General features: G+C 52.5%; 9 protein-coding genes across 9 annotated transcripts; 5 read left to right on the top strand and 4 right to left on the bottom strand.

Moving 5' to 3' along the window:
• Positions 1 to 935: 935 nt before the first annotated feature.
• Positions 936 to 2,662, bottom strand: CC77DRAFT_1057990 (streptomycin biosynthesis protein StrI; the record flags this gene model as incomplete). Its single annotated transcript, XM_018528087.1, has 2 exons — positions 936 to 1,962; positions 2,013 to 2,662. 2 exons carry the CDS (start codon positions 2,660 to 2,662, stop codon positions 936 to 938), a joined length of 1,677 nt encoding a protein of 558 aa, XP_018390224.1.
• A 536-nt stretch (positions 2,663 to 3,198) lies between these two features.
• On the bottom strand, positions 3,199 to 5,426 carry CC77DRAFT_1017141 (cysteine proteinase). Its single transcript, XM_018524345.1, has one exon. The coding sequence runs from the start codon at positions 5,216 to 5,218 to the stop codon at positions 3,356 to 3,358; it is 1,863 nt and encodes a 620-aa protein (XP_018390223.1). The 5' UTR covers positions 5,219 to 5,426; the 3' UTR covers positions 3,199 to 3,355.
• Positions 5,427 to 5,564: 138 nt separating this feature from the next.
• Positions 5,565 to 6,911, top strand: CC77DRAFT_1017140 (hypothetical protein). Its single transcript, XM_018524344.1, has 3 exons — positions 5,565 to 5,756; positions 5,864 to 6,096; positions 6,145 to 6,911. Exons 1-3 carry the CDS (start codon positions 5,573 to 5,575, stop codon positions 6,550 to 6,552), a joined length of 825 nt encoding a protein of 274 aa, XP_018390222.1. The 5' UTR covers positions 5,565 to 5,572; the 3' UTR covers positions 6,553 to 6,911.
• A 438-nt stretch (positions 6,912 to 7,349) lies between these two features.
• CC77DRAFT_1017137 (hypothetical protein) lies at positions 7,350 to 9,280 on the top strand. The gene is made up of 6 exons (XM_018524343.1): positions 7,350 to 7,456; positions 7,517 to 7,541; positions 7,595 to 7,720; positions 7,777 to 7,917; positions 7,982 to 8,249; positions 8,311 to 9,280. Exons 1-6 carry the CDS (start codon positions 7,425 to 7,427, stop codon positions 8,802 to 8,804), a joined length of 1,086 nt encoding a protein of 361 aa, XP_018390221.1. The 5' UTR covers positions 7,350 to 7,424; the 3' UTR covers positions 8,805 to 9,280.
• A 546-nt stretch (positions 9,281 to 9,826) lies between these two features.
• CC77DRAFT_545064 (hypothetical protein) lies at positions 9,827 to 10,531 on the top strand. The gene is made up of 2 exons (XM_018532110.1): positions 9,827 to 10,382; positions 10,433 to 10,531. Exon 1 carries the CDS (start codon positions 9,906 to 9,908, stop codon positions 10,302 to 10,304), a length of 399 nt encoding a protein of 132 aa, XP_018390220.1. The 5' UTR covers positions 9,827 to 9,905; the 3' UTR covers positions 10,305 to 10,382; positions 10,433 to 10,531.
• On the top strand, positions 10,526 to 11,268 carry CC77DRAFT_1017135 (hypothetical protein; the record flags this gene model as incomplete). Its single annotated transcript, XM_018524342.1, has 1 exon — positions 10,526 to 11,268. A coding segment is annotated over exon 1 (400 nt), but the record flags the coding sequence as incomplete, so codon positions are not given.
• A 2,475-nt stretch (positions 11,269 to 13,743) lies between these two features.
• On the bottom strand, positions 13,744 to 17,595 carry CC77DRAFT_955960 (glycine dehydrogenase). Its single transcript, XM_018535494.1, has 2 exons — positions 14,174 to 17,595; positions 13,744 to 14,118 (listed from the first exon to the last, which is right to left on the bottom strand). Exons 1-2 carry the CDS (start codon positions 17,310 to 17,312, stop codon positions 14,027 to 14,029), a joined length of 3,231 nt encoding a protein of 1,076 aa, XP_018390218.1. The 5' UTR covers positions 17,313 to 17,595; the 3' UTR covers positions 13,744 to 14,026.
• On the bottom strand, positions 17,577 to 22,651 carry CC77DRAFT_955956 (patatin-domain-containing protein). The gene is made up of 3 exons (XM_018535493.1): positions 22,217 to 22,651; positions 18,006 to 22,171; positions 17,577 to 17,945 (listed from the first exon to the last, which is right to left on the bottom strand). Exons 1-3 carry the CDS (start codon positions 22,495 to 22,497, stop codon positions 17,833 to 17,835), a joined length of 4,560 nt encoding a protein of 1,519 aa, XP_018390217.1. The 5' UTR covers positions 22,498 to 22,651; the 3' UTR covers positions 17,577 to 17,832.
• A 139-nt stretch (positions 22,652 to 22,790) lies between these two features.
• Positions 22,791 to 24,830, top strand: CC77DRAFT_1028533 (hypothetical protein; the record flags this gene model as incomplete). Its single annotated transcript, XM_018526451.1, has 3 exons — positions 22,791 to 22,820; positions 22,872 to 24,306; positions 24,361 to 24,830. The coding sequence occupies 3 exons, from the start codon at positions 22,791 to 22,793 to the stop codon at positions 24,828 to 24,830; spliced, it is 1,935 nt and encodes a 644-aa protein (XP_018390216.1).
• Positions 24,831 to 25,369: the final 539 nt, after the last annotated feature.

Raw genomic sequence — 25,369 nt, 5'->3', positions numbered from 1 at the left:
GGGCGCCGGGGCGGCAGTTTGACGTTGGCAGCGCGAAGGGACGAATGGACGGCCATGGTGTTGTCCGCTTAGCGCCTGCCGTGTAGTCCGTGCTGGGTCCCGCGTTGCGTGGGGCATCTGCAGCCCGTTAAGAGTCATCGATGGAAGAAAGCGGGATGATTGGACCACGACGCTCCAACGTTTCGTTTCTGCGGAGCTACATGCGTCTTCCCGCATGCCCGCCATGCACGAACGAGTGACTCACAATGGGCGGAGAGAAGTGTATTCACGACTATAACACGCTTCCTAGACCGCTCACACGTCGACGCGTTCACCGCGTTGTTGTCAAGCAAGTTTCTTCCGGGTCTTGGGCCTCGCCCACCTGCTGCGCTGTCCTCTGCCATGCTATGCGACTCGACTCCATGCACAGCCCCCAGCGGCGTCTTGAGCTCGGCCTACGAAAAAGCGCAAACTGAGGTTCGGACGCTCCCGAAGACAGCGCGAGTGTCGTTCTCGTCCAATGTACCACGAACCGGGCAATCTGACTGGCCCCAAATCCATCTGCCAATCCAAGCGCCCATACTCCCAAACGTTGCACCCGGAAACGCTCTCGTGGAGAAAATTCCCAGCCCTACCCATCGTCTTCCTTGAGCCTCATAGTCTATTAAGCGCCCATGTTTACCCTAAGGGGAGATATTAGTCGCAGGCATGGTCACCAAATATAGCCCAGACGGGACGAAACCGGCTGCGAAAAGGCCGTTAATTGCCTGAAATCGGAGATTAACTGTCAAACGTGCCTGGGGCTAGAATTGCTTCATCGAGCGCTGACAGCGGATTGGCGCGAGGTTTGGCAGCCTTCATCTCGGTTTCACAAGCTTCGCAAGAGCCTCATCCGATGTCATGCTTTGATCTAGGCGCCCTTGTACATTGCCGCAAATTTCGGCGACCGATAGAATCTACCCTCCGTGTTCTCCTTGCTGGCCTGAACTGTCATCATCCCTTACGCATGCCACGTACCGCTGGTGTAATTGAGACTCCACCGACTCGGCCCACCACTTCTTCCAGTCGACCACTTGGCGCTTCGTTCGAGCGTCTTCGGCCGCAAAAACCATGGCATGGCTGCGGAACGCCTCCTCAAGGTTGCATCCGAGGTACTGTCGCTGAGCGTCTGACGCAGGCATGGCGCCAGCGTCGACAGCGTTGACCGCCATCAGGAATTGTCGCGCAAGTCCTTCGTCACCACCGCCGTGACCACCGCCTGCAAGATGGGGACTATGGGTTTTGGATTGCCCTGTGGAGAAGTCGTGAACCTTGATGTTGGTGCTATCGTACTCAATCTCGCCTTTGGTACCGTAGATACGACCTCGCCGTTCGCATTGCTTCTCAGTAAAAGCGATCATGTGGAATTGCGCTGTCTTTGCGCCGCGACCGTATAGTAAAGGTAGGCCATCGTCGTCTTTTGCAATGGAATCGTCATCCCAGGTGATAGTGACCATCTGGTCATCACAAACATCGTTATCTGACTCCCAGACACATCGCCCAAACCATGGGCGTTGTTCTACTTCGCTGGTAGGAGTGTCGACGCTGTAGTCTTCAGCCAGATCTTTGAGAAGCTGCTTTCCAGCTGCTTCTTTCCCCATAGTCTTGTAGATATCTTCGATCTCTGGGTTCACAATCTTGACTGGCCAATCCGCGTTCCCGTTGTTCAGATGCCTCTCGAGATAAATCTTCTTCGCACTGTAGTCGCATCCAGACTCGTGCGCGCAGGAAAGACAATTCGTAGCTGACCCAGCTGCCTTCGGTTTGCGCTCCCTGCGGAAGAAGTTGCGAGACCCTGTAGAGGTGATTAATGAAGGAAGGTGAGGTGTCGCATTATCCGCGTTCGGGCCAGGTGAGCAGAGCATCCACATGAGGAAATCGATATCGTGGCATGACTTCGTAAGCAAAGACGGTGCAGTCTTTGACTCTTTCCTCCAGTTTCCCCTGTTTCTATTAGTACTAAACTCTAGAAGGAGTGGTCAGGTTGATCATACCTCACATAGCTATGTGAGAAATGCCACCAGCCGACCGGCTCGACATGTTCGATGCTCAGCACATCCCCAATAACGTCCTTCTCAAGCACCAGATGTCTCAGTAACATGTTATGCGGCGAATAGCGCAAGACGTGGCAGATGCCGAAGATCGTTTCCTTGGCGTTGCTTTCGCCGTTGGGGGCCTTGAGTGCTCTGTACATCCTCATGCAACTGTCCAACCTCGTACTCATCGGTTTCTCACACGAGATGTGTACGCCCATGTCAGCGATACCACAGATGACCTCCTCATGCAACTCATCGAGTACACAGACGAACACTGCATTGACGCCTTTGTCTACGTCGTGACCAGCTCTTTCTTGCTCTCTTCTCTTCACCTCATACTCCTTCCAGTCCTTCCAACTACGGAATGCTTGGTTGCCAGTGGCTTCATTCCTACTGCCCCATATGAATTTGCGACCAAATTCACCGCGTTTGTAGTCACTGGGCTCACATACAGCCGCGATGATAGAATTTGTTGAAGAAAGCGCGGCTTCAGCGTAGGCAGTGCCACGACTTCCTGCCCCAATGATGAGGACGCGAGGTGGATTCGTAAAGGTCTGCTTTCCCACGGCCCGGAGGAAAGCTGTCTCATCTGCTTCGAGGCTTGGCATGTTGCTGATGTTTTGACAAAAGCTGTGTTGAAGCGAGTAGATATTGGTTTGAAAAGGTACTAGTAATGGGTGCAGGGTAGGAACCTATCGCTATGGCTAATATCCCTCCAGCTATTGATATAGATTGGGTCGGACTAATGTACTGCAAACAACGTCGGAACCAAGTCAACCGTACTCGTATCTTATGTGTTTGACAACTTCCTTCAGCCCGTTGGAATGCGATACGTGTTAGACGGTGCGGAGGACCGGACGACTAACAGGTCTGCACGGCGATTGCTCTTTTTGGTGACCAGACAACACAAATGAGGGGGAGGTGAGGTTTGACTACGAGCGTAGCATTGATGTTGTTGCATTGCAGGCTAGGCACCGTCACGATTGGTAGTTACCGTTGGGTGAAGAACGCCACGTGTATCGTTGGCCAATGAGATCATTGCTGATAAAGCCACTCCAGCAACGTAGTACTCGCGGCGCATGAGTATCGTAGGTGGTCCTAGAAAAATTAAGAGTAAAGGTGTTGTCGATCACTTGAACTAGTTTAATTGCATCATGTCACACATCTTTCATTCGTGTGTCTCGCTTTCAAATCGAGTGATATCTACCACAAGCTTTTCCACTACACTGTCACCATTGGTAACTTCGAGATGCAGAGTCGCATACCCGCCACTGTCTGTACAATAGCCATCTATTCCGGGGTCAAACCTTGTTCAGCTCATAGAACAACAAGTATACGTCCTTCTGCATGTTCAAGACTTCGGACGTCTTGCTCTCCTTGATCTTATCGTCGCTTATACGCCACCACCTGTTGCTTGTCTTCTTCGACTTTCGTCGCAGAGGGTTTGACTCTTTTATCGATGACGCTTTCTCTGATGCGCGCTCCTTTAGCGACCTGACACTCCTAGTGCGTGATAAAGAATCGCTGCCAGTTCCTGTCTCGGTAGAGGATGGTATCGTTTGCAGTGGGTCAGAGTCATGCATCCGCGGCGCGGAAGTCGGCGCTGGTCCTCTTGATGAAGAAGGTATAGTATCTTGGGAAGATAGCGACCGTGTCGAAGGAGAGTTCAGTGTGGGTGTGGATGGGACTGGTGAGCCGCGGTCCACGGTATTGGAGAGATTAAGTGCTGAGATCCGCGGGCTTTGCATAGCTGAAGGTGCTACTGACGGTGCTGCGGACGGGTATGGACTGGCTTGGCGACTGTACGCGCCTTCAGTACCAAGCGTCGCATTTGTGGAGAATGGGAGAGGCTGCACTTGACGGCGGAAGGATTCATAGTGACCGCTGTTGTGACTGCCCTTGTGTGTGACCATTCCAAGAAGACGGTAGTTTTTGCGACTTAATAGCCCACCCAGAGGCAAAGCTTCAGGGAAGGCGACCTTGGCCATATTCTTCGTCGAGGCAGCACCGATGGCGAATGTTGATCGCGACAGATGTATCGCAAGAACCTTGGGAAACTGCGAGATGTACATGTGACGCGATATGCGACGCTTGGGTGCCTGGCTGGTATCCGGAAGCTCGACACCTTCAGGCGGCTGTTCAGGGTCTTCCTCCAACGCTTGTTGGATCTTGGCGATGTCTGATTGTAAAAGCGATTGTGCATCTGGGTCAGTGGTTCGCGAAAGCTCATGATCTTTGCTCCTGAGCGCATGCTCTAGCCGACAGCGCTCGCACTTGAAATCGTCGATGTATTCAACCTTGAGCATTCCGTCAAGACAGGCGTTGAGTGAGGTGGAAGAGGCTTGCGGTACGTTCAGGGTCAGGGTGACAAAGGTCGACACGGTAGGCTTCGGCTTGAAGTGACATGTCTCGCACTCAATCTGCGATTCGATCTTGCCCTCGAACGGAAAGCCTTCCTCATCTGCGGGTGCTTCGTCCTCTCCCAGCTCTTCCTCGACACCATCACTACCAGAACCTTCAGGCGGTGCCGCGCCGAACTGTTGCTCGACCTCTCTCCTTTCTGATGCGCCGTCCCCAGTTGTGATGGTGATGCCTGACCGTGTAGCCTGTCGCCTGGCCTTTCCGCCAGCGTGATACTCGTCGCACAGGCGCTCAGTGACTATCTGGAGAAATTCCTGCGCATCCTGCTGTTGCCGGCTGATCCGGGTTCCGAATGCATGCTCGAGCGACCGAATAAAAGGTTGCGGAGAGATGGTCTTCTTGTATATGGGCCGCTCGTTAAGCTTGTCGAGGATGTCCTTCAGTCCATGGGTCAGAATGCCTCTCTGCAGGCCCTGTAGCTTTGCGGGCCTTGCGGTCCCTGTCTCGGCATTCAACCTTTCAGGGTCCACATCATAAACTTCTGGTCCATCGAGCATGCGCCTGTGCGTTTCTCGTATGAGATATATGCGCAGGTCTGGCAGGCCGGCAAGCGCCTGCAGCACAGAATTGATGAAGCAGTCGTTGGCCGCATTGCTGAGACCCACTACGCCCTTCTTCTTACTGCTAGCTGCATTTGCATCGTCGTCGAGAAAGTACGTCGGGCCAAAGACGTAGACCAGGGTAATGGCGGCGAGGGAGGCTCCTGCGGCGTAGGTTGCAATTGTGAGGGGCTTCTCAGGCATCTTGCGGCGCCTGTCACTCCCGCTACCGCGGGATTGGATGGAGGATCTGGGGTCGTGTACGGTGTCGCGGACGCTGTGCTCGGTCGTGCTAAGGTTGTGCTGCGAAAATGCTATGGATAGGGCGTAGAGTATGGCTGACTACCGCATCAGCCATGGTCTGACTGCTGCCCAGCTTGGGATATCGCGCTGGCCGTCATCTGTCGTTTGCTCGTGAGGCGGGCGCAAAGTATGCCGAGCCTACGGCAAGTAGCACCGGCCATTGGCACCTTCCGCCCTCCGTCGCAAGGATCTCCACATCTGATGGACGTCTTGCACTTTTCCTGAAATTAAGCACGCCTCACCACGACACGCCCAATGGCTTCACTAAGGACCTCGACGCTGCTCCCGCAGTGCACGTCGTGTATACGGAGAGTGACGCGGCAAAATTTGGGGGTTTCGGCGTCGCAGCAGACCCGCAACATCTCAAAGAAGGCGAAAGAGGCAGAGCGCAACATTGTCGTGAAGCTACTAAAGGATGTGCCAAGATTCGGTCGCGCAGGTACGATGCATTTACTGCAGAAGTTTGACATGTGCCCTTTGCAAGTCCCTTGAAGCTGTCAAAGTGGTCACAACAAACACCAGTTCGACATGGCTAATACTACAAAGGCTCATATGTCCCGCTCAACCCTTCTCTCATGCGTAACCGATGGTTCCCCGCACGCGTCGCCGACTATGTTCCCGCTACCCAAATGAAGCAGCTCAAGGCGCAGGATGTGGACATGGGCCGCGACTTCTCATATGGCGTACGACTGAACCTGGAGGAGGCGGAGGAAGAGGAGGTCGACTTCATGAAGCAGCCGAAACACTATGTACGGCCGATTGAAATCGATGTGCTCAGCGTATGTCCCGTGTCTGGTCGTTGTAACCACCAATACTGACGAGAATAGCCTGAGCGATCCATGGAGCTCCTCGATGCGTTTGTACCACCCACGATCGACTTTTACCGCCAGCGAATCGAGCAAGACAGCCCATCGAGCGGGCGCATGGGTGCGTCTGGTGCAGCAGACATTTTGACTGCAGCGGCGATGGGCAAGAAGGCGTCTGCAGATGCTATCTACGGCTCTGTCTCAAGCACCGATCTCGTGGCCACTATAAAGGGAGCGCTGGCGCACAACGACGAGGCGGCCCGCGTGATACTGAATGAGGCAGACGTCAAGTTCCTCTCTGGGCACGAGGAGGGCGACACATCGCGTGTCAAGCAGCTGGGCACATTCAAGGCCGAGATACGGTTACCCGGCGTAGAGGAACCTATCGTGAGGAATATCCGGATCAGAGCGAAGGGATCGGAATCATGAGGCTTGGTTAACTGGCCGCAACATATCGTAGACCCCAACTTCCGGACATCTGGAGAGGCCCAGAACCTCACCTTCCGAGGATTCCTCCGCCTCGCTGTAAAGATATACCTGTGCCATCCATGTCATTTGCATTTCCGCATATCGGAAAAATTCAACAACACCTCAATTATGATCACGATATGGCGCATATGTCTTGTCCCGCATCATCAGAGTGACTTCATTGGTGGGACCTTGCATGCTCTAGACGGAGCTGAGTAACATGGAAGAAGTGGCTGGCTCGGTAATTCGAGGCGTAAGGCGAGATAGCGTTTTGCGGCGAGACTCGGACAACATGTCACCTGTGGATTGCAATGATGCTTCACCGAGCTAAGGTGAAAAGACAGTCCACTTTACTTCCGCGCTGCCGAGCGAAAGCGGCCCCGCCATGACTTCAGAGCGCGGCCGTGAAGCATCATCGTGTCTCAGACCAAACGAGCATGATGGAATGCGCCCTCCCACGGATGCGAGCCAAATGATTGAGTGAGGCCATTGTGCGATACGCAGGAATGAGAAAATTCAACAGTCAACGTATCATATCTCGCAAATGGAAAAAATCGTGGGGGTTGAATTGCTTTTACCATGCGCCGTGGGTAGGCCTGGTGAGGGAAGCTGGCGCGGAACCAGCAGCTGCGTCACTGCTGCGGTCATTAGCGGGGTTGTTTTTTGTGGTCCGCCAACCCCACTACCATGTTTGAACTTTAACTAGATAGCTCTCAACACGGCGCAAACTTCTCTCTCCATACTACACCTACACCTTTTCACAATCCCAATTTCTGAATTCTACAATCCAACACATACCCATACCCCAACAAACACCAACTACAATCGCAAACATGGTTCAAGCTTCCGAGGTTCTCAAGGGAAAGTAGGTTACATGGACCCCGCTCGCATGATCATGAGCTGAAGCTAACAACCATTACCTCAGGACTGGTGTCATCTACGGTGACGATGTACGCGGATTGATTCTCGCCTTTGCCTCGAGCAAGCAGTTGACATACTCCAGGTCTACAACCTCTTCAAGCACGCACAATCCGAGGGATACGCCATCCCCGCGATCAACGTGACTTCCTCCTCCACCGTCGTCGCATCCCTCGAGGCTGCCCGCGATGCCAAGTCCCCCATCATCCTCGTATGTTGAGCTGCCATCGGACCGTGGTCGCGCACAAGGCTAACCCGTCTTCCTAGCAAATGAGCCAGGGTGGTGCCGCATACTTCGCCGGAAAGGGCGTCGACAACAAGGACCAGAGCGCTTCCATCCAGGGAGCCATCGCCGGTGCTCACTACATCCGCGCAATCGCGCCCGCATACGGTATCCCAGTTGTTCTCGTGAGTTGTGCCTATACGAAATGCATGTGAGACATACACTGACTTCGTATTTTCAAATCTGCAGCACACCGACCACTGCGCCAAGAAGCTTCTGCCCTGGTTGGACGGCATGCTCGACGAGGACGAGAAGTTCTTCAAGGCAAATGGCGTACCGCTGTTCAGCTCCCACATGATTGATCTCTCAGAGGAGAGCAAGGAAGAGAACATTGAGACCACCAAGAAGTACCTCCAGCGCGCTGCTCCCATGAAGCAATTCTTGGAGATGGAGATCGGAATCACCGGCGGTGAAGAGGATGGTGTCAACAACGAGGATGTTGACAACAACTCGCTCTGTAAGTGTGCCTGTACGAACTACTTATGAGACATACACTAACTTCGTACACCCACAATCAGACACCCAGCCTGAAGACATCTTTGACATCTACAAGACCTTGAGCGAGGTCTCCCAGTACTTCTCGATCGCCGCTGGCTTCGGTAACGTCCACGGTGTTTACAAGCCCGGTAACGTCAAGCTCCGCCCTGAATTGCTCCAGAAGCACCAGCAGTTCGTCAAGGAGCAAGTCAAGAGCAAGGACGACAAGCCCGTCTTCCTCGTATTCCACGGTGGCAGCGGCAGCTCTGTCGACGACTTCCGTCAGGCGATCTCATACGGTGTCGTCAAGGTCAACCTCGACACCGATATGCAATGGGCCTACTTGTCGGGTGTTCGCGACTACGTCCTTAACAAGAAGGACTACCTCCTCACTCAAGTTGGTAACCCAGACGGCGAGGACAAGCCTAACAAGAAGTTTTACGACCCGAGGGTGTGGGTACGCGAGGGTGAGAAGACCATGAGCCAGAGGCTCAAGGTTGCCCTCGATGACTTCTACACTGCTGGCAAGGCCTAAAAAGCTTCTCAACATTCCGAAGCAGAGATGAACTCGGTTGATGGAGAAAAGGCGTTGGCGAATGGGCGTGAGTGGAGGGCGGCGACCCGGCTACGGCTTGGACACGTCGCGATCACGACTTTGATGACATGCAAATCGCAAATTTAGACATAGGTGTTGATGATAATTACAACTGCCTTCTCAAGAGAACATAAACTCCTCGTCACCTTTCAGTTTTCTCGCTGCAGGTCCTTTTATTATCTGGTTACCTTGATGCGCCATGCTATGCAATTTTCTACTGCAGATTGGAGACGTCGGATGTTACATTTTGATAAATATGTTGTAAAGGGTATTCCAGAAACACATGTATGTAGTGATAGATAGTGATCGATGGCTGTTTCGATGCAGATTGGTTATAGTAAGATCACATGGTGTGATTAGATCGGAGGTTCGAAGATTTGTATTCTCCAGGTGCCTGGATACAGTGTTTTACAGCGTGGGCAGATTGATGTAGTATACAGAATATAGTGATAGTTAGCTCACTGCTATCGGTACTATCATTTGATCGAAGGTGCTGACAATCTAATCTACATGCACATGTGGAAGTGAGCATCGATGTCATATCATCGTAAAAGTGCATCCTATCGGAATATGCTCGACACGCAAAAGCCCCGATGTGGCTAGCTCAGCCCTACCGGCATCGTCCGCGAATCCTGCACGCGGAGCATGACATCACATCTTCGAGCCTATGTCGCAATGCGCTTTCCCAAACTTCGCGAAAACAATGCAAATCATGTCAATCGCAAAAGCAGGTTGTGTGGCAGCGGCTGCCAGTGTCGAGCACTTATGTTCAGACCTTTCCCAACTTTCTGCTCATTACTGTAATCACATTATACCCTGATACCCCAACTTCTACGCATACCCCTACAGCTATACGAGCTTTTGGCTATCACCTACACATACATCTAATACATATACCTCCAACATGACTCTTGGCGACTCTATCCGCAAGGGCGTGGGTATGGTCCACGTAAGTTTGCACAACCCATCCCTTGGGACTATCTTGACATCAAATCGTACTAACATTCATAGGGAACTGGCGAGGCCATCCGCGGCAATGCCATGGCCATAGTCGATGACGCGAGCGGCGATAAGGCGAGCGCAACCAAGAACCAGGAGATCGCCAACAAGGGAGTCGACGAGTGGGATCGAGGCTACCGAGGCCACCCTGCCGACGCTGGTGTCACTCCTGCCGACACTGATGCCCACCGCGAACGCATGAACACGACCAACACCACAGCCACAAACTACGGCTCGCACAACTCAAACATTGGCAACAAGGTCGACCCTAGGTACGACTCGGACATGGACCACAGGGGAACTGCGACCGGCTCAACAAATGCTGGACCGCACTCGACCAACGTTGGCAACAAGCTTGACCCGCGCTTCGACTCGGATGTTGACCATCGCGCTGATCCTACATCGAATGTTGGCGGTACGGGCTACGAGACACGTAGATAGGCGATACACTGCGCATTTTAACATCAATATACCCTTTTCCTCGTACCGATTCCTTCACTTTGTTGCTCTCGCTGACATGTCAGCTCTTCTTCGCTCTTCGCTTCCCAAGACGCAGACTGACGGTACAGGTGAGATTCAACATCCTGAACTACGTATACCGCGAATACTTCATGATGTTTTCCCCTACAATATGCTATCCGAGACGGGGCTGATGAAGTATAGCCGAGAAAGACTTCGGATGGCAGCCCTCGCAGGGGTTTGACGAGGCCTGGCACCCACCACACGAACAACAACATGGACGAAACCCTCCACATGAGCATCGAGGCTCGATTGGCGGTTCATCGGGACTAGAGGCTGCAAATAAACTCGATCCCATATTCGTTGCTGGGCCTGACGAGGAATCGATGAAGTACGCTGACCACCCCAACATACACCATCTCCGCGGCTCGATCAGTGGCGCGTCCGGTCTTGAGGCTGCTGAGAAGCTTGACCCTCCTGAAGAAGCGACAGCCCGTCTCACAGACGAAGTGTCCGCTCGTGGCCCCGGCTACAGCCAACCCGACCCATCATACCATCAACCAAAACCCACACATCAAAGCAGTGTCCTGAACATGCTCGAGCGGGATGTTGACTCGCAGCAATACCACCCGCCAAACCGCGCTACTACAGAGCCTATGTCCCAATACGATGCACGCTACGAGAATCCATCGCAGTCAGAATTGGGAAGATATTCGCCCGACTCAGACGATGAGCTACTTCGCCAGTCACGCCGAAGAAGCCGTAAGTTCTCATTCCAAAGACTGAAGTAGCTTGCAGCTATTGGTGTCATGTCAGATAGCAAGCGGAAGGGTGGCTGATACACTACGGTCTCTAGAAGCAAAAGCCGATCCCTCTGCCCCCATTGTTGGACCCAAGACAATGAAGAAAGAGCCTAAGTCGACCACGAATCCTCACAAGAGTGGCCTGATGAATGCGCTAGATCCGAGGGTTGATCGCACTGCTGTGAAAAAGTCCAGAAAGAGTGACTGTTACTGAGAGGTTACTAATGCTTCATGGTGGTTATTTGGGGAGGGAAGCAGCGTGTCGAGACGCGTCATGATGGTATAGAGAAGTAAAATCAATATACATTTCTATGGTGACGTCCCGTTCCTAGCATGCATTGAACAAGTAAAAGACGCTGCACATATGTCTACTGATACAATTCCACTGGCCCATAGAGCGTGTCAATCTCATCTTCTCCATCACTACCTATGAAAACTCGTTCAAGGTTATCAGGATCAATATAGAAAACATTGTCTTTCCCACATGGCCAATAATGTTCCTCCGTGGCTCCGACGCATGAACTTAAGCCGTCTAGAGGCACGATCCAAATCTCCTTCACATTGACAAAATCCTGGACCTCTCGAACTTCCGAATGGTAGAAGAACTCCGACTGCATTTCACGTGCGAACTTCAGTCGGTGAATGAGCAGAGCGACCGGCTTAAAACTTTCGAACATGGACTCTCCGATGTCGATGGTATCCATGTCAAGATTAGCCCATACACACCTACATTTTTGCGTAGCGCTTTACCCTAGGATGCATATCAGAGTATATAATGGGTACCTACTGCGCGCCGTGCCCCGGTATAGCAATCTCCGAGAAACATTTCTGGTACAACCCACGATTTCGTGCTTCTTGGCAGGTCTGGAGCACGGCGGGTACAGGTGTGGAAGATTTGATGTAAGTCGGTCGTTCGGGAGGTGTTATCCACCTGCGCTGATAGATAAACTCAAAATTTACCACGCGAGGCTCAACTGTCGCTTCCCATATTTGCATCCGCAGCTCGTATGGTAGACGGGGAAAGGGGTGAAATATTGTCATGTGGGTGCAAAGAACGGTCGAAGAGGATGTTGGTGTGATGAAGGTTAGTCTTTTGACAGTGCGCTGGAACAGTGGATTCAGTGGTGGCGCAGAACAAGTTCTTGAGTGGGTGATATCATTCTTATTCTGACAAGTTCTCGTGCTATGTAGAGCAAGCGAGTGTAGCTCAAGAGTCCACTTGTGGCTGAATGATAGAGCGTGAGAGATAAATCCGCTAGTTTGGGGTCCACGGTGGCAGTATCGACCGCGGCTCTATCCGCGCCGCATTCTAACTGTTCTGAGAAACAGCTCTATCCACCTTCCCATTCTGGGTCCAATCCTTGAGCATTAAGATTTGTTGCTCTAAATCGCTACGAGAACTTCCACATTAACAGAGTCTGAGCAAAAGAGTGGGAGAAAGGACAAATGTACTATTCGTAGGTCTTTTTGGAACGGCGAGCCGTGCGGCACTCATGCCAGTTTTTGATGTCACTTTTGGTCATTCATTTCCTTGATCATCCAATACTTTTTGGATAACCTGTGGAAATGGTAAGTCATGAGGGAAAGGAGAGAGCGCGTATAAAACTATAACTTTATACTGTCCGTCGCACCCTAGCTTCGTACACCGGATGAGAAATGAGCTGTGTACAGAAAGAGATACACGCTGCACCGTCATCTGGTATCTTTTCTACGTTTAGACCAACATGTTGCTGTCATTTCCCTTTTTCGCATACCCATGGGACACTTAGGTGGCTCATAGCAGCGCTGGCACATGTTCATCTCCATAATGCCGTTGCCTACATGCATGTTTGCTTTCTCGTTTGGTAAGCTTGATTCTTCAGAAGATTACTCTTCTCCATAGTCATAAGCATTTCATTTATACCTTTGCAGCCCTTCGGCACCCATACATGTACTAAGGTCGATCTTCGAAACATCAGGAACATGGCTTAGATGCAGGATTGTTTCTGGAGAATGAGAGAATGAATAGCTTTGCTGTTGACATGTGGTGGATTCTACCAGTAGAGCACACGGGCGGTTTCTATGTCAGTTCTGAACTTCGAGTAATACATGAATGCGATTTCGTATTGTTTTTGCTTTAGTCTTGTGAGGGCAGCAGAAGAGGATAGAGACAGAACAGCCATCGTAGATCTGTCCTTTTGTCTTGAGTCGGCGAAGCACATAAAACATATGGGTACCAGATTTAGAGGTATCGGGAAAAGGCAGAAGAAGACACCATGATATCAATAGCAAGCTGCTTTTGAGAGAAGAAGGAGACAAAGAGTCATATTCAGCCAGCTCAGTCTACGTGTTTTCGACAAGACGTGGAGCCCGGGCAGCCATGGAAGTGGAGTGGTTAATTTTTTGGTCAGAGCATGGTCCACAACCAACTGTGTTTTGTAGGTATATGAAGACGGATGATGTACTAGAGAAACAGATGGACAGTTTGGCGAGAACATTTATACATACGCAGTGAAGCTAGCGTCAGTATTGCCCGTGGTCTGCCGAGTCCGCATGCGCGTTTGGAAGTTGCCGAAACCGTTTGCGATACCTTCCAGCGTGTCGCACACATCACAGCAGCCATTTTAATACACTTTGTTGCATCATAAACACATCGTCTCATTTCTATTCCTATCATATCACATCACCCATCTATGCCTAGAAACGCCACATATGCATCATAAACCGCCCATCCATATCGAAAAGCAAGAGATCCATCGACCAGCAAGTGTTGAACCCATGGTGATGTAGTGTAGACGCCGGAACACCCACGCTAGGGTGCTTGTTGAAGAAAAGCTCCTAAAAGAGCCCCACATCCTGATGCAAAAGAAGAACCTGAGAAAAGAAGTACCCCGCTATTGTTTGCCGTGTTGTTGCAGGCATTTAGGTAGGGGTTGGCGCCGCGGCACCGGTGATGTCGCTGTCCTCGCCCTCAACAGGCGCACATGTGCAGAAGAGGTTTGTGTCGCCGTATGCTGTCATATCGTTAGTTGATGCACCTAAATATAGAAATCATGAAATTAGACTTACCATCGTCCAACCTCGCAACGCTAGGCCAGAACTTCTTCGCCTTCAAGTAGGACAAAGGATACGCCGCCTTCTCGCGGCTATAACTCCTATCCCACTCTCCAGTGATAAGATCTTGCTGTGTGTGCGGGCTCATCTTGAGCACATTACCCCCCTTGGGCTGTTGACCCTCCTCAACCTCCTTGATCTCCTTCCTGATGCTAATCAACGCGTCGCAGAAACGGTCTAGCTCCGCCTTGCTCTCCGACTCGGTAGGCTCAATCATGAGAGTGTTGGCGACGGGCCAGCTCATGGTGGGGGCGTGGAAACCGTAGTCCTGGAGGCGCTTGGCGATGTCAATAGCTTCGATGCCGGCGGTTTCCTTGAAGCCGCGAACGTCGAGGATGAACTCGTGAGCGCAGCGGCCTTCATCGTTGGTGTAGAGGATAGGGTAGTGGGGCTTGAGACGGGAGAGAATGTAGTTTGCGTTTAGGAGGGTGATCTTAGTGGCTTGGGTAAGGCCGACAGCGCCCATCATCTTGATGTAGGCCCAGCTGATGGGGAGGATGCTGGCGCTTCCCCAGGGCGCGCCACTCACGGGGTGGATGGCTTGAGCTCCACCAGTCTCGCCGCGGAGATGGCCTGGTAAGAAGGGTGAGAGATGTTCCTTGACACCAATGGGTCCTACACCGGGGCCACCACCACCGTGGGGAATGCAGAAGGTCTTGTGGAGGTTAAGATGGCAGACGTCGGCGCCGATCTCGCCTGGTGAGCAGAGACCAATCTGGGCGTTCATGTTGGCACCATCCATGTAGACTTGACCGCCGTGCTGGTGGATCAGGTCGCAAGCAGCCTTGACATTGGGCTCAAAGACACCGAAAGTACTGGGGTATGTGACCATGAAGGCACCAAGCTCTTCGCTGTGCTTCTCGCACTTGGCCTTCAAGTCTGCCATATCCAGGTTGCCGGTCGCTTGGTCGCACTTGATGGGCACAACGCGCATACCGCACATGGCAGCACTAGCAGGGTTGGTTCCGTGCGCCGAGACAGGAATCAAGCAGATATCACGCTTCTTGCCAGGCTGCTGCTCGAGGTACTTGCGAATGACGCGAAGACCGGTGAACTCGCCCTGGGCACCGGAGTTGGGCTGTAGCGAGACCGAGTGGAAACCGGTGATGTCAGCCAGGTCGTCTTCCAGCTGCTTGATCATGTCGGTGTATCCCTTGGCTCGCTCTAGAGGTAAGAAGGGATGTAGGTTGGAAACGGTGTCGAATGACACAGGCGCCATCTCCGCGGTGGAGTTGAGCTTCATTGTGCAGGATCCAAGAGGAATCATCGAGTGTACTAGGGACAGATCCTTGGAAGACAGATGGTTGATGTAGCGAAGAAGCTCGGTCTCGGAGTGATGCGAGTTGAAAACGGGGTGGGTCATGAATTCGCTAGTTCTCTTGAACGGCTCAGGAACCTCGATATCGACAGATTCATCAAAAGACCAATTAGCTCGTTTGCCGTGGTACTCGAAAATGTTAACTATTGTGCCGATAATGTTTGCAGACGTAGTTTCGTCAACGGAAATGCCGATGTGCTGGTCGTCGATCCTTCGTACGAGTACTCCCTTGTTCTCGAGACTAATGATGATTTCTTCGGTCTTGTTGCCTGTCTTGACAACGAATGTGTCAAACAAAACAGGTGCGTTGTCCATTTGTCCGCGCTGGCCAGTTTTGAAACCAGTGGCGACGATGGTTTGTTGGAGCATACGAGCCTTTGCAACTACCTGCTTGGCGATCGCTGTCAAACCATTCGGTCCATGGTACACAGCGTACATGGCGCTCATGTTGGCCAGTAGTGCCTGTGCTGTGCAAATGTTGCTGGTAGCCTTTTCACGGCGGATGTGTTGTTCACGGGTTTGCAGCGCAAGTCGTGCCGCAGGGTTGCCGAGCCTATCCTTTGACAGACCGATCAGACGACCAGGAATCTTGCGCTTGTACTTCTCGTCGCAAGCGAAGAAAGCCGCGTGTGGTCCACCAAAGCCCAGAGGGACACCGAATCGTTGTGCGTTTCCGAAAGCGATATCAGCACCGAACTCTCCCGGTGGAGTAAGCAGTGTGAGGGCGAGGAGATCGGTCGCGACACTGAAGAGGGCACCAGTCTTGTGCACCTTCTCGGCGAGTCCACGGAAGTCGCTGACACCTCCCTCAGTGTCCGGGTACTGGGCGAGCACACCAACGAGATCTTGGCCTAGCTCCTCCACCCTCTTGCTGTTGTCCTTGAGCACATCTGCGACCTCGATCTTGATACCAAAGCCCTCAGCACGGGAGTATAGAACGGCGAGGGTCTGGGGATGACACCTCTCTGATACGAGGAAAGTCTTGTTCTTGCTCTTCTGCTTGGACAATGGCATCATGCCCATGGACATTGTCATGGCTTCGGCCGCCGCAGTAGGCTCATCCAGCACTGACGCATTGGCAATGCTCAGACCAGTCAGGTCTGAAACCATTGTCTGGAAGTTCAGTAGCGACTCCAAACGTCCCTGGCTGATCTCTGGCTGGTATGGGGTATAGCTGGTGTACCATGCGGGGTTCTCCAACACATTCCTCTTAATGACCTCAGGTACCTTGGTGCCATAGTATCCCTGTCCGATCAGGCTCTTGCCGGGCCTGTTCTGAGCCAAAATCTCCTTCGCGCTGTTGAGGAACGCGGACTCTGGCACACCATTGCTCTGCCATGCCTCCTGCTGATTCTCTGACAGCTTCCCAATCTTCAACTCGCGCGCAGACAAGATATCGGCGGGTATAACCTGGCGTACAAACTCGTCTAGGCTGCTCGCAGGCGGATCCAGCGCCTTGAGCATAGCCTCCGCTGATTCGGCAGACGGTCCAATATGACGGCGGGGAAATGTATCGAGCGCATCGAAGGGTTTGGCCGAACCGGTCTGCTGGGGCGGGGTGTCGAAGACATCCTCTGCGGCTTCGACGGCTGCGGCCGCCTGTTGCGCATTTGTAGCGTTTTGCTGGAACCCGCGCTTTTGGAAGGTTTGCAGGGTTTGGTATGCGATTGCGCGTGGAGAACTACCCGCGAGCTGCGGACGCGATAGCTGGGCTACACACGTTGATCGTGTGAGCCTGCTAGCAGCGCTAGCTGCCCTGAGACATGCTGTACGCATTCTGGCTGTGTGGTTGTAGTAAGACTATGGGGAGTCTCCCCGGGAAGCAATTAATTTTGAACAGAAGGATTTGTTTTCTGTTGGGCGGATCCTGTGCGAGCAATTGGCCCGGTTGTTCAAAAGTTCGGGAAGCTCGCCACTGTAATGGTGGTGACGATGGCGGGGAAGACGCGTTCAATACACTCACACCCAAGAAAGTGTAGGAGTGAGGACTTGCAAGCGACAAAAGAAAAAGGGATCACGAAACCTCAAGACCCTCTATTCACAGCCTTGACAGCCCTCATTCATTGCTATCTACACACTCTAACCCGTCATTATCCGCGACATTGGTGATAAGCTGACCCTTGCCGAGCTAACGGACGCGTGCCACTAAACCCCAAGCCGACCGACCTTGCATCCACACGCATTCCTAGCACTCATTGGGCAAAAGTACACCGACCACCGCTGCATTCTGTTACTTGATATCCACATAACCCGCACCACCTTCTCCTCCGCGTGTTCTGGGCACGGTTCAACTCGACTAAATACTTGCCCGTCGCGGTGCCATTGTCCGTCGGAGATTCTTCTCTTTCTCCGTCTCTTCGGTGACGGGGAGCACGCCTTGTTCGCGAAGTTGCGCTAGATATTCTTTGCCTGTGCATCGCGTTAGCAAATATTTTCACATGCGATACCCAGCGCTGCATCTTGGCTTACCGTATTTGTACCCAACCTCGTAGATCTCTTCAAACTTCGCAAAGTCAAGCGTGCCGTACGGATCGATTGGCGGACGCATATACCTGCATCCCGGTGTGTTCTTCGCACGTTCCAGCGCATCGATACTAGACACATATGCGAGGCGCGACTGAATCTCCGACAAAGTCGGAGGGTTGGGGAAGCTAGAGAATGGATTCCACCGATTGAACGTCGCCCAGAAGCCACTCAGTGAGTCGCCGAAAGACTGCGGTGCATTGTCGTCAAGACTGCCGACGTCGACGGCGAAGATGACATCTGCACCGAGACTCTTCATGTGCGTGACGGTCAAGTTGTCGATGTAACCACCATCCAAAAGCATACTACCGTTGTCACATAACGGAGGAAGTAATCCAGCAAGCGACATTGATGCGCGAACATAGCGCCAGACGTATCCGCTTGTGTGGATTTCCGAACGCGACTTGCTGATGTTGGTGGTATTGCAATAGAATTCGAGCCAGAAGTCTTCCATTTGTGAGTTACCAAATGTCTTGAAGATACCGCGGTTGAACTCGTGGCCAGTAGTATATGAAGCAGAAGGATAAGTGAGGTCGAGTGCAAATCTCCACATGCTACCCATGCGGCCTGCAAACTTCTTCGCTCGACCATACATGGGAACGACATCCGCATCCCAAGCGTAGAGCGCACCTATGAAACTGCCGATGGATGTACCACCCACAATATCAATCGGAATACCAGCTTCCTCAAGCGCGCGGATGATACCGATCTGGGATATACCACGAGCGCCGCCGCCTCCCAACACAAGACCGACTGAGCGGCCACACAAACGTCGTGCAAGGCGATGAAAGTCACCCTTAAAAGGCGTGTCTGCTGAGTAGAGCGGCGTCTGTCGGACTTTCCTTGAAGTGTACTTCTGGATCTCAGCCTGGATGACTTGTACACGTTGCTTCAGCGCGTTTCCGAAACGTCTTCCGGCGTGATGCACAGGTTCTGAGGTTGCACGGAATGACATCTGAATATGATGGTGACTGCCATTGATCCATGGGCGGTTGCGCAGCCACTTTCTCGTCAATCCCGAAGGACAGTACCTTTCCGAATGCAGAAGCACGAGCTCTTTGCGCGCAGTCGTCTTTGTTGTCAAAAGGAATCGCTCGTACTCGCCAATATTTGGTGACGACTCAGCTAGGCCTACAAGGAGAATGCAATCCGCTTGGTTGATACACGTCTGAGTCCAGGGCGACTTGACTGGTGTATCGGCGACATAGATGACCATACCATATCTTTCCTCTAAATCGGCAAGGTATTGCGAAAGTTTGAGTTTGCCCATGCGGCTGAAGGCATGTCTTCCGAGGTGATTTAGAATGGCAGCCTGATTGAGGGATACCACACCTTGTGGCATACCAATTTGTGTGAGTGCGTTTACTAGGCGACTTCCAAAGTCTACCACTGGAATTCCAGCAGTCACCGGAAGAACAGCAACAGTACGGAGATTGACGGTGGAAGACACATTCGCCCGAGTGGCTTTTGTGCCACGCTCTTTGCTTTGTTCATGCAGTGGATCATCAACTAAAGCTCGCATTCGAGACGCGATGATCTTTGAGATCTTGATGGTGATACCGGGATGTTCCAGAGCAAGACTGTTGAAGAGAGTCTTCGGGAACTTTGCAAGTTCTGTATCTCGAATAGCATGTAGCGATCCTGGTCGAGAGGATTCTGTGAGTACTTCGAGTTCACCAACGCTATCGCCTTGGCCGTATTCCCCAATGACCTTTACAGCGCTGCTTTCAGCGTCGCGGATGGCTCGCAATCGTCCATTCAAGACGATGTAGATAGCGTCACTCTCTTCGCCCTGATTGTAGATGACTTGACCAGCGTTTACTTGAACCCATTCCAAAGCGAAGTCGATATGCTGAATCAAACGTGGGAGGAGTGTCGTGAGACGTTTTGCTATCGTGAGTAGTACGACAGGATACCGTTCGACAATCCTCTCAATTGCTGAGCGGGGCAAGAAACCTACGTAAACATCCGTCTTAGCTGTTACATCGACAAAGGATCGGTTCGACGATACCGCTCCCAGATAGCCAGCTAATCCACCAGGCTTAGTCATAAACAGACTGCGCCTTGTCCGCTTTTTCTTACTACCATCTGCAGCAGTTCGCGAAGGAGTACCTGATCCTGCTGGGCGTGGTGACGAACCAAAAAGGTCATCTTCAGTCAAGCCAGGCCCATTTGGAAGTGTCCCTAGCACGTTGGTTTCGGGTCCGTCGTCTTCAATGGGCACGCTCACATCCAGGAATCCATCGATCACGTAGTACAAGCCAGGGTTCCTTTCTCCTTGTTCCACAAGTACGGAATCTTTGGGGAAGAAAACAATTTCCACATCGTTGACGACTTCTTCCAGTATGTTGTGTGACCCTGCAGCGCTCATGCTGGACATCCCTGATGCTGACGCTACAGACTCAGTGTCTCCGTCCCGCGAGCCCCCAGCATAAGGATCAATGAAACCAAATGCGTTCGTGAAGACAGCTTTTTGTCTTTTGGCGTCAAAGGAGACAAGCTGAGGTGATTGTTCCACCGAAGCAGTTGGCCTGGGCATGGGATTCTCCGGATTAGTGAGTCCGATAGCCTTGAACATGCACCCCAGTATAGACTCCCTAAACACTGTAGCTTCATCGATAGATTCTTGGCGGTGGAGGGTTTTGGGACGTAGCGAGGGAGACGCGAAAGGGTTGAAATTGCTGGCTTCCAGCGGTGTGCGGATGTCACGACGGTCCTGTTGATGTTGATATGGCTGAGAAAAGCTGCTACGGCCGCTGCGACCGGTTCCACGCGCCATCTGCGAGTTGGTCAACAGATCACCTGCGCTGATCCGGTCGTTGCGCGGTCCCTGGTCCGGTGATGTGATCTTGGGTAATACTTGGTTACTTATGTTAGTGTTGGCCCCGCGCGCGGCGGCAAGCCGTGCGTGTGCAGCTGTTCCTCTTCTCAAGGAGACACTGGATCTCCGTCGGCGACCAGCTCCAGGGTTATGCAATGCTATTCCCTTCATGCCCTCGTCTGAGCCAATACGTTCCGTTTCCTTTGCAAACTTCTCCTTGAGTCGTTCGAGAGGAGCATCACGTAGGAACCCTGGAAGATCGTAGGTGGTGTACTTGTTCATGAGCTTTTCCGTACGGAGGACCTCATTCGTCAAACTAAGGTAAGCATGGCTGGTTGCAAGAGTAACTCTCTGGAGCCGCGTGAGGATGACCTGAACAATGTGCGCCGTCGCTTTAGGGTATATGCGCGTTAGTCGACGAAATGCAGTAGCCGGAATGATAGCGATGGTTGTGTCTACGGTTGCGCGCGCGACAATATCTGGATGGGCAGACTTGGGTTTCGCAGGACGCGAAGGTGATCCTCGAGTTTTGCTGTGCTTGATACGCTCGTCACCGAAGCCATCCAAGTCCAACGATAGGGGTGGTACACTTTGAAGTCGACCGCCTGCTGTCGGACTGTTTAAAGTCGATGTTCTTCGATGCCGTATTTTGGCCTCAGGGACTTCGTGTGGAGTGTGCGGCCTCGAATCGTCGAAAGCAAAGCTACTGTTTCGCGACATGGATGGTCTTGCTTCTCGTTGAGGTGTCCCCGGCACACTTGGTCGTGGGTCTTCATCTTCGTCATGACGCAGCTTGACATCTTCTGTAAATAGAGAGAGAATGGAGAATAGCGAAGACATTGGTGCTCCATTTTTCACTTCAGTAAGAAGCTGGTAGCCCTGTCGGTGGCGGTCGCCGGGTGATCCCTCGCCCATGTCATCCTCATCAGAATCCGAATCATTCCGATTTGACTTGACAAAGATCTGAACTAAGCCATCTACTACGAGACAGAAGCCTTTCTCTTCTTCCAAGAGAATGGTCTCGCCCGCTACCAACCGGCGAGTCTGCATGGTGCGGGTCAGCTCGTGAAAGACTGGGCGCTCCAAGTAACCGAACACTTTGATCGCGCTCAAGAATTCATCAAGGTAGTTAGACAAGCCCCTTTTGGAGTCGCTCTCGGCACTGTCTGGAAAGACCTCGACTTGTGGTTCTTCACGCTGCGGCTCAGGCGGTAGTCGTGCGTACATAGTCATGTATCTATACCTTACGAAGTAGCTGACGGTAGATACAACGAAGACGACAACGAGCATCCTGTAGAAGTTTAGCTAAGCACCATGGAGAAGGCCGGCGACGTACAGAGTTGTGAAGTTCATTGTAAAGGTCAAGCTCATTGAAAAGAGCGTGAACAGCCATGTCGGTAGGGTATATGTGACCCAGTACAGAAGGGTAGGCAGTACACTGAGAATGGATAGAATGACACGCCCTAAGAGACCAAAGCTGGTCGACGGTGTAGTATCGGCGGGTTTCATGCCGAGCACAGAGTTGTATATCGCCTCTGCTGTGTTATATACAACTGCTCTGGAGACATTCGCGAGTGACCGAGACGTGGCAGTTCCTGGAACTGCCATGGAGGCCATGGTGGGCGAAGAGAGATCAGTACCGAATTCGGACCGTCACGAGCAAGTGTTTCCAGAAATTTCTAGAGTTGCTAATCTAGTGCGGTAGAGTCAGGACTCCCATGATGAGCCGTGCTGTGGGCACGTTGAAAACCGCGGGTATGTACTGGGGGACACTTGCATGTGGGGGGCCAGCTTGTGAAAGTGCGCCCGTGCATCGATTAGCGCGGAAGTCGCGAAACTCCACCGCGGTAGGCCTGGAGCTCTCACTCGCGCGCCGGAGCTTGTCAATACACCTCACCAATTGCGCCACGATGCCGCCTTTTAAAGATGACCAAATTATCGTGAGTCTCACGTGCCAGTCTCATGTAGCGTAAAAGCGCTAACCCTATCAGATCATTGCGCCTGGCTCCGAGACCACAGTCGCGCAGCTGGGCCTTCCCGAGTCCTTCACTCCTGCGCGTCTGCGCGTGAGATCGCGCATGTTCCCTGCCGAGAAGGAAGGTGAATTCGAGCCCTACAAGATTCGGAGAAAGCAGGATCAGCCCGCCGCGACGAATGGCGAACCCAAAGACGAATCGCAGGAAGAGAAGAAGCCAGCCGAAGGCGACGATGAAGTTGTTTGGGAAGAAGACCGTGTGTCAGAGGAAGGCGCGATATGGCCCATTCAACAAGGCAAAATCGTTGACTGGCCATGCTTCTTTGCCCTCATCACCCATACCTACAACTCTCTGAACCCGCCCTTCCACACACCGATCCTGCTTATCACCCAACCGGCGTGGACCCCACGCGAGCACGAGAAACTCACCCAGTTCTTCTTCGAGAAATTCAAGGTGCCAGCTTTCGGACTGATGGATGCGGCACTAGCGACGACATGGGCATATGGCGTACATACAGCGACAGTCATCGATGTGGGCAAAGACAAAGCAGACATCACTGCTGTGAGCGAGTTCATCCCGCACACACAGGGCAGGGTCATCTCCTTGGAGGGTTGCGGAGGCGAAGCCTTCACTCAAGGGCTTTTGTCTAAACTGAAATCCAAGGGACTCAACCGCGATATGTGTGAGCAACTCAAGAGGTCGCCGATTTGCGAGCTGTTACCTCCGGGAACACCTTTACCAGGACCGGGAGATGCCCCCACAAAGGACGCCCCTACAAACCCTGCAGCAGTTGCCTCGACCGGTGCGACTGGACCTGGCCCAGCTGCAGCAGCCTCGATCGGGAACGTGCCACGAGGCCCTGGCATAGATACAGAAGTTGGCGAAGACACTAGTCTCGAAGAGAGCGAAGGTGTCTTGGACGTGGCAAGCATTGTGGCCGGCGGCAAGATGTCTGAGTACCTCGCCAAGAAGGAGAAGGAGAAGCAGGAGAAGGCCAATGCAAAGAAGAAGGGTGGTCCGGCCCCGACAGCCAATAAGCCGGTCAGGTTACCTAATTCCCGACTGGAGAAGGCCACATTCTTGTACGAGGACCACGCGCTTCTGGACACCTTGAAGAACATGAACCTCAATACCCAGGAGATGGCAGATGCGAAGGGCGCCCTGGACGAAGGCCCAAACAGAAAAGGACAAGAGAACGGGGAGAATGGCGACCCTGCTTCTGCAACTGAAGCAAACGGTACTGGTGAATCTGGTCCTACCGGTAAACGAACAGGATCAATAAGACGCGAGATTGAGGTCGGCACAGAGCGATTCATGGCTGATGGTGATGGTACATTGGAGAAGATTGCAGATGCCGTGCACAGGGCTATATCGTCTATTGACGAGGTTGGCAAAAGAAGTGACCTATGGGAACAGCTCATCGTGTGTGGCAACGGATCAAAGCTGCGAGGTAAGTTTCGACCTTGTTCTGATTGTTACAACGCGTATGCTAACATCTACATAGGCTTCAAGGAGTCCCTGCTCCAGACGATCCAGACCAAGTATCTGGTCTCGCCCTCTTCTGCCACGATTTTCACATCTGAGATCCCATCCAATGTCTCAACGCCTCTTGGAACCGGAGCGAACACACCGCAGCCCCAGCTCGGCCCCCACGGCGGCTCGCAGGTCAATCCGCTCCTGCTTGCAGCAACAACCGCGCAGACACAACACATGATGCCCCATGGAGGCATTCCTGGCATGTCGGGCAACACCCACTCATCGCACGGCCAAACGCCCACTACGATCAAGTTCATCAAGCCACCGGAGTATTTCCCCGAATTCAAAGACGTCGGTTTTGACGAGTCGGCCTTCCTAGGTGCTCAGGTCGCAGCAAAGGTCATCTTCGTAGTCGACCAGGGTCAAAGTAAGGGCTACATGACACGCCCTGACTACAACGACCAGGGACCACAAGGTATCCATGACTACAGCCTGTAGTTTAGGTGATGAATTAGCAATGTGTTACTTTTCAAACCAGCCATTTTGGAGTTTAGGCACGGTTATGGATATCCCGGCGTTGCCAAAAAGGAAAGCTTGGGGTAACGTTTGGTCCAACAGGCGATTGCACATGTGTAGCGATAGGCGAGCGACGCATCGCGAGATGCAACCCTTCAAATTCATTTTCATGACCACTTACAAGCCACCTCTTTCCTTTTCGCCTCGACAAGATTGTGGAAGTGAAACGCCCATTTGTTGCTTCTGCTAATTGGCATCGGAGCACGCCGATCGCCCTGGCGGCTTCGCTCCGCTCCCCACGTGCTAGACATTAGCGAGCAGCTAACCGGATCTAGCCGTCCTTACCTATGGCAACTGATACAGATAAGTACTGCCTGTGCCACCCGGCTCCTGTTGCTCTTGTCTTGATCGTCTTCTTGATTCTTATGCCAAACTTCTGACGGCCCCTATTTGTGCGAATCTTGAATACGTTACGCTTACATCCCTTATCACAGAGTTCTCCACTTGGATCCGCGTCTCGG

This window comes from Alternaria alternata (assembly GCF_001642055.1).
Source record: "Alternaria alternata strain SRC1lrK2f unplaced genomic scaffold CC77scaffold_3, whole genome shotgun sequence".
NCBI lineage: Eukaryota > Fungi > Ascomycota > Dothideomycetes > Pleosporales > Pleosporaceae > Alternaria > Alternaria alternata.
The sequence above is the reverse complement of the archived record's forward strand: the minus strand, read 5'-3'. Positions and strand labels throughout refer to the sequence as shown.

Coding starts and splice junctions, on each gene's coding strand:
- CC77DRAFT_955956 (XM_018535493.1), bottom strand. CDS start 22,497: ATGGCCTCCATGGCAGTTCCAGGAACTGCCACGTCTCGGTCACTCGCG. Junction 22,172..22,216: donor ACAATGAACTTCACAACTCT/GTACGTCGCCGG, acceptor AAACTTCTACAG/GATGCTCGTTGTCGTCTTCG. Junction 17,946..18,005: donor CGAGGTTGGGTACAAATACG/GTAAGCCAAGAT, acceptor CGCGATGCACAG/GCAAAGAATATCTAGCGCAA.
- CC77DRAFT_955960 (XM_018535494.1), bottom strand. CDS start 17,312: ATGCGTACAGCATGTCTCAGGGCAGCTAGCGCTGCTAGCAGGCTCACA. Junction 14,119..14,173: donor CGTTGCGAGGTTGGACGATG/GTAAGTCTAATT, acceptor ACGATATGACAG/CATACGGCGACACAAACCTC.
- CC77DRAFT_545064 (XM_018532110.1), top strand. CDS start 9,906: ATGGCCATAGTCGATGACGCGAGCGGCGATAAGGCGAGCGCAACCAAG.
- CC77DRAFT_1017137 (XM_018524343.1), top strand. CDS start 7,425: ATGGTTCAAGCTTCCGAGGTTCTCAAGGGAAA. Junction 7,918..7,981: donor ACGGTATCCCAGTTGTTCTC/GTGAGTTGTGCC, acceptor TCAAATCTGCAG/CACACCGACCACTGCGCCAA. Junction 8,250..8,310: donor TGTTGACAACAACTCGCTCT/GTAAGTGTGCCT, acceptor ACCCACAATCAG/ACACCCAGCCTGAAGACATC.
- CC77DRAFT_1017141 (XM_018524345.1), bottom strand. CDS start 5,218: ATGCCTGAGAAGCCCCTCACAATTGCAACCTACGCCGCAGGAGCCTCC.
- CC77DRAFT_1017140 (XM_018524344.1), top strand. CDS start 5,573: ATGGCTTCACTAAGGACCTCGACGCTGCTCCCGCAGTGCACGTCGTGT. Junction 5,757..5,863: donor GCCAAGATTCGGTCGCGCAG/GTACGATGCATT, acceptor AATACTACAAAG/GCTCATATGTCCCGCTCAAC. Junction 6,097..6,144: donor TTGAAATCGATGTGCTCAGC/GTATGTCCCGTG, acceptor TGACGAGAATAG/CCTGAGCGATCCATGGAGCT.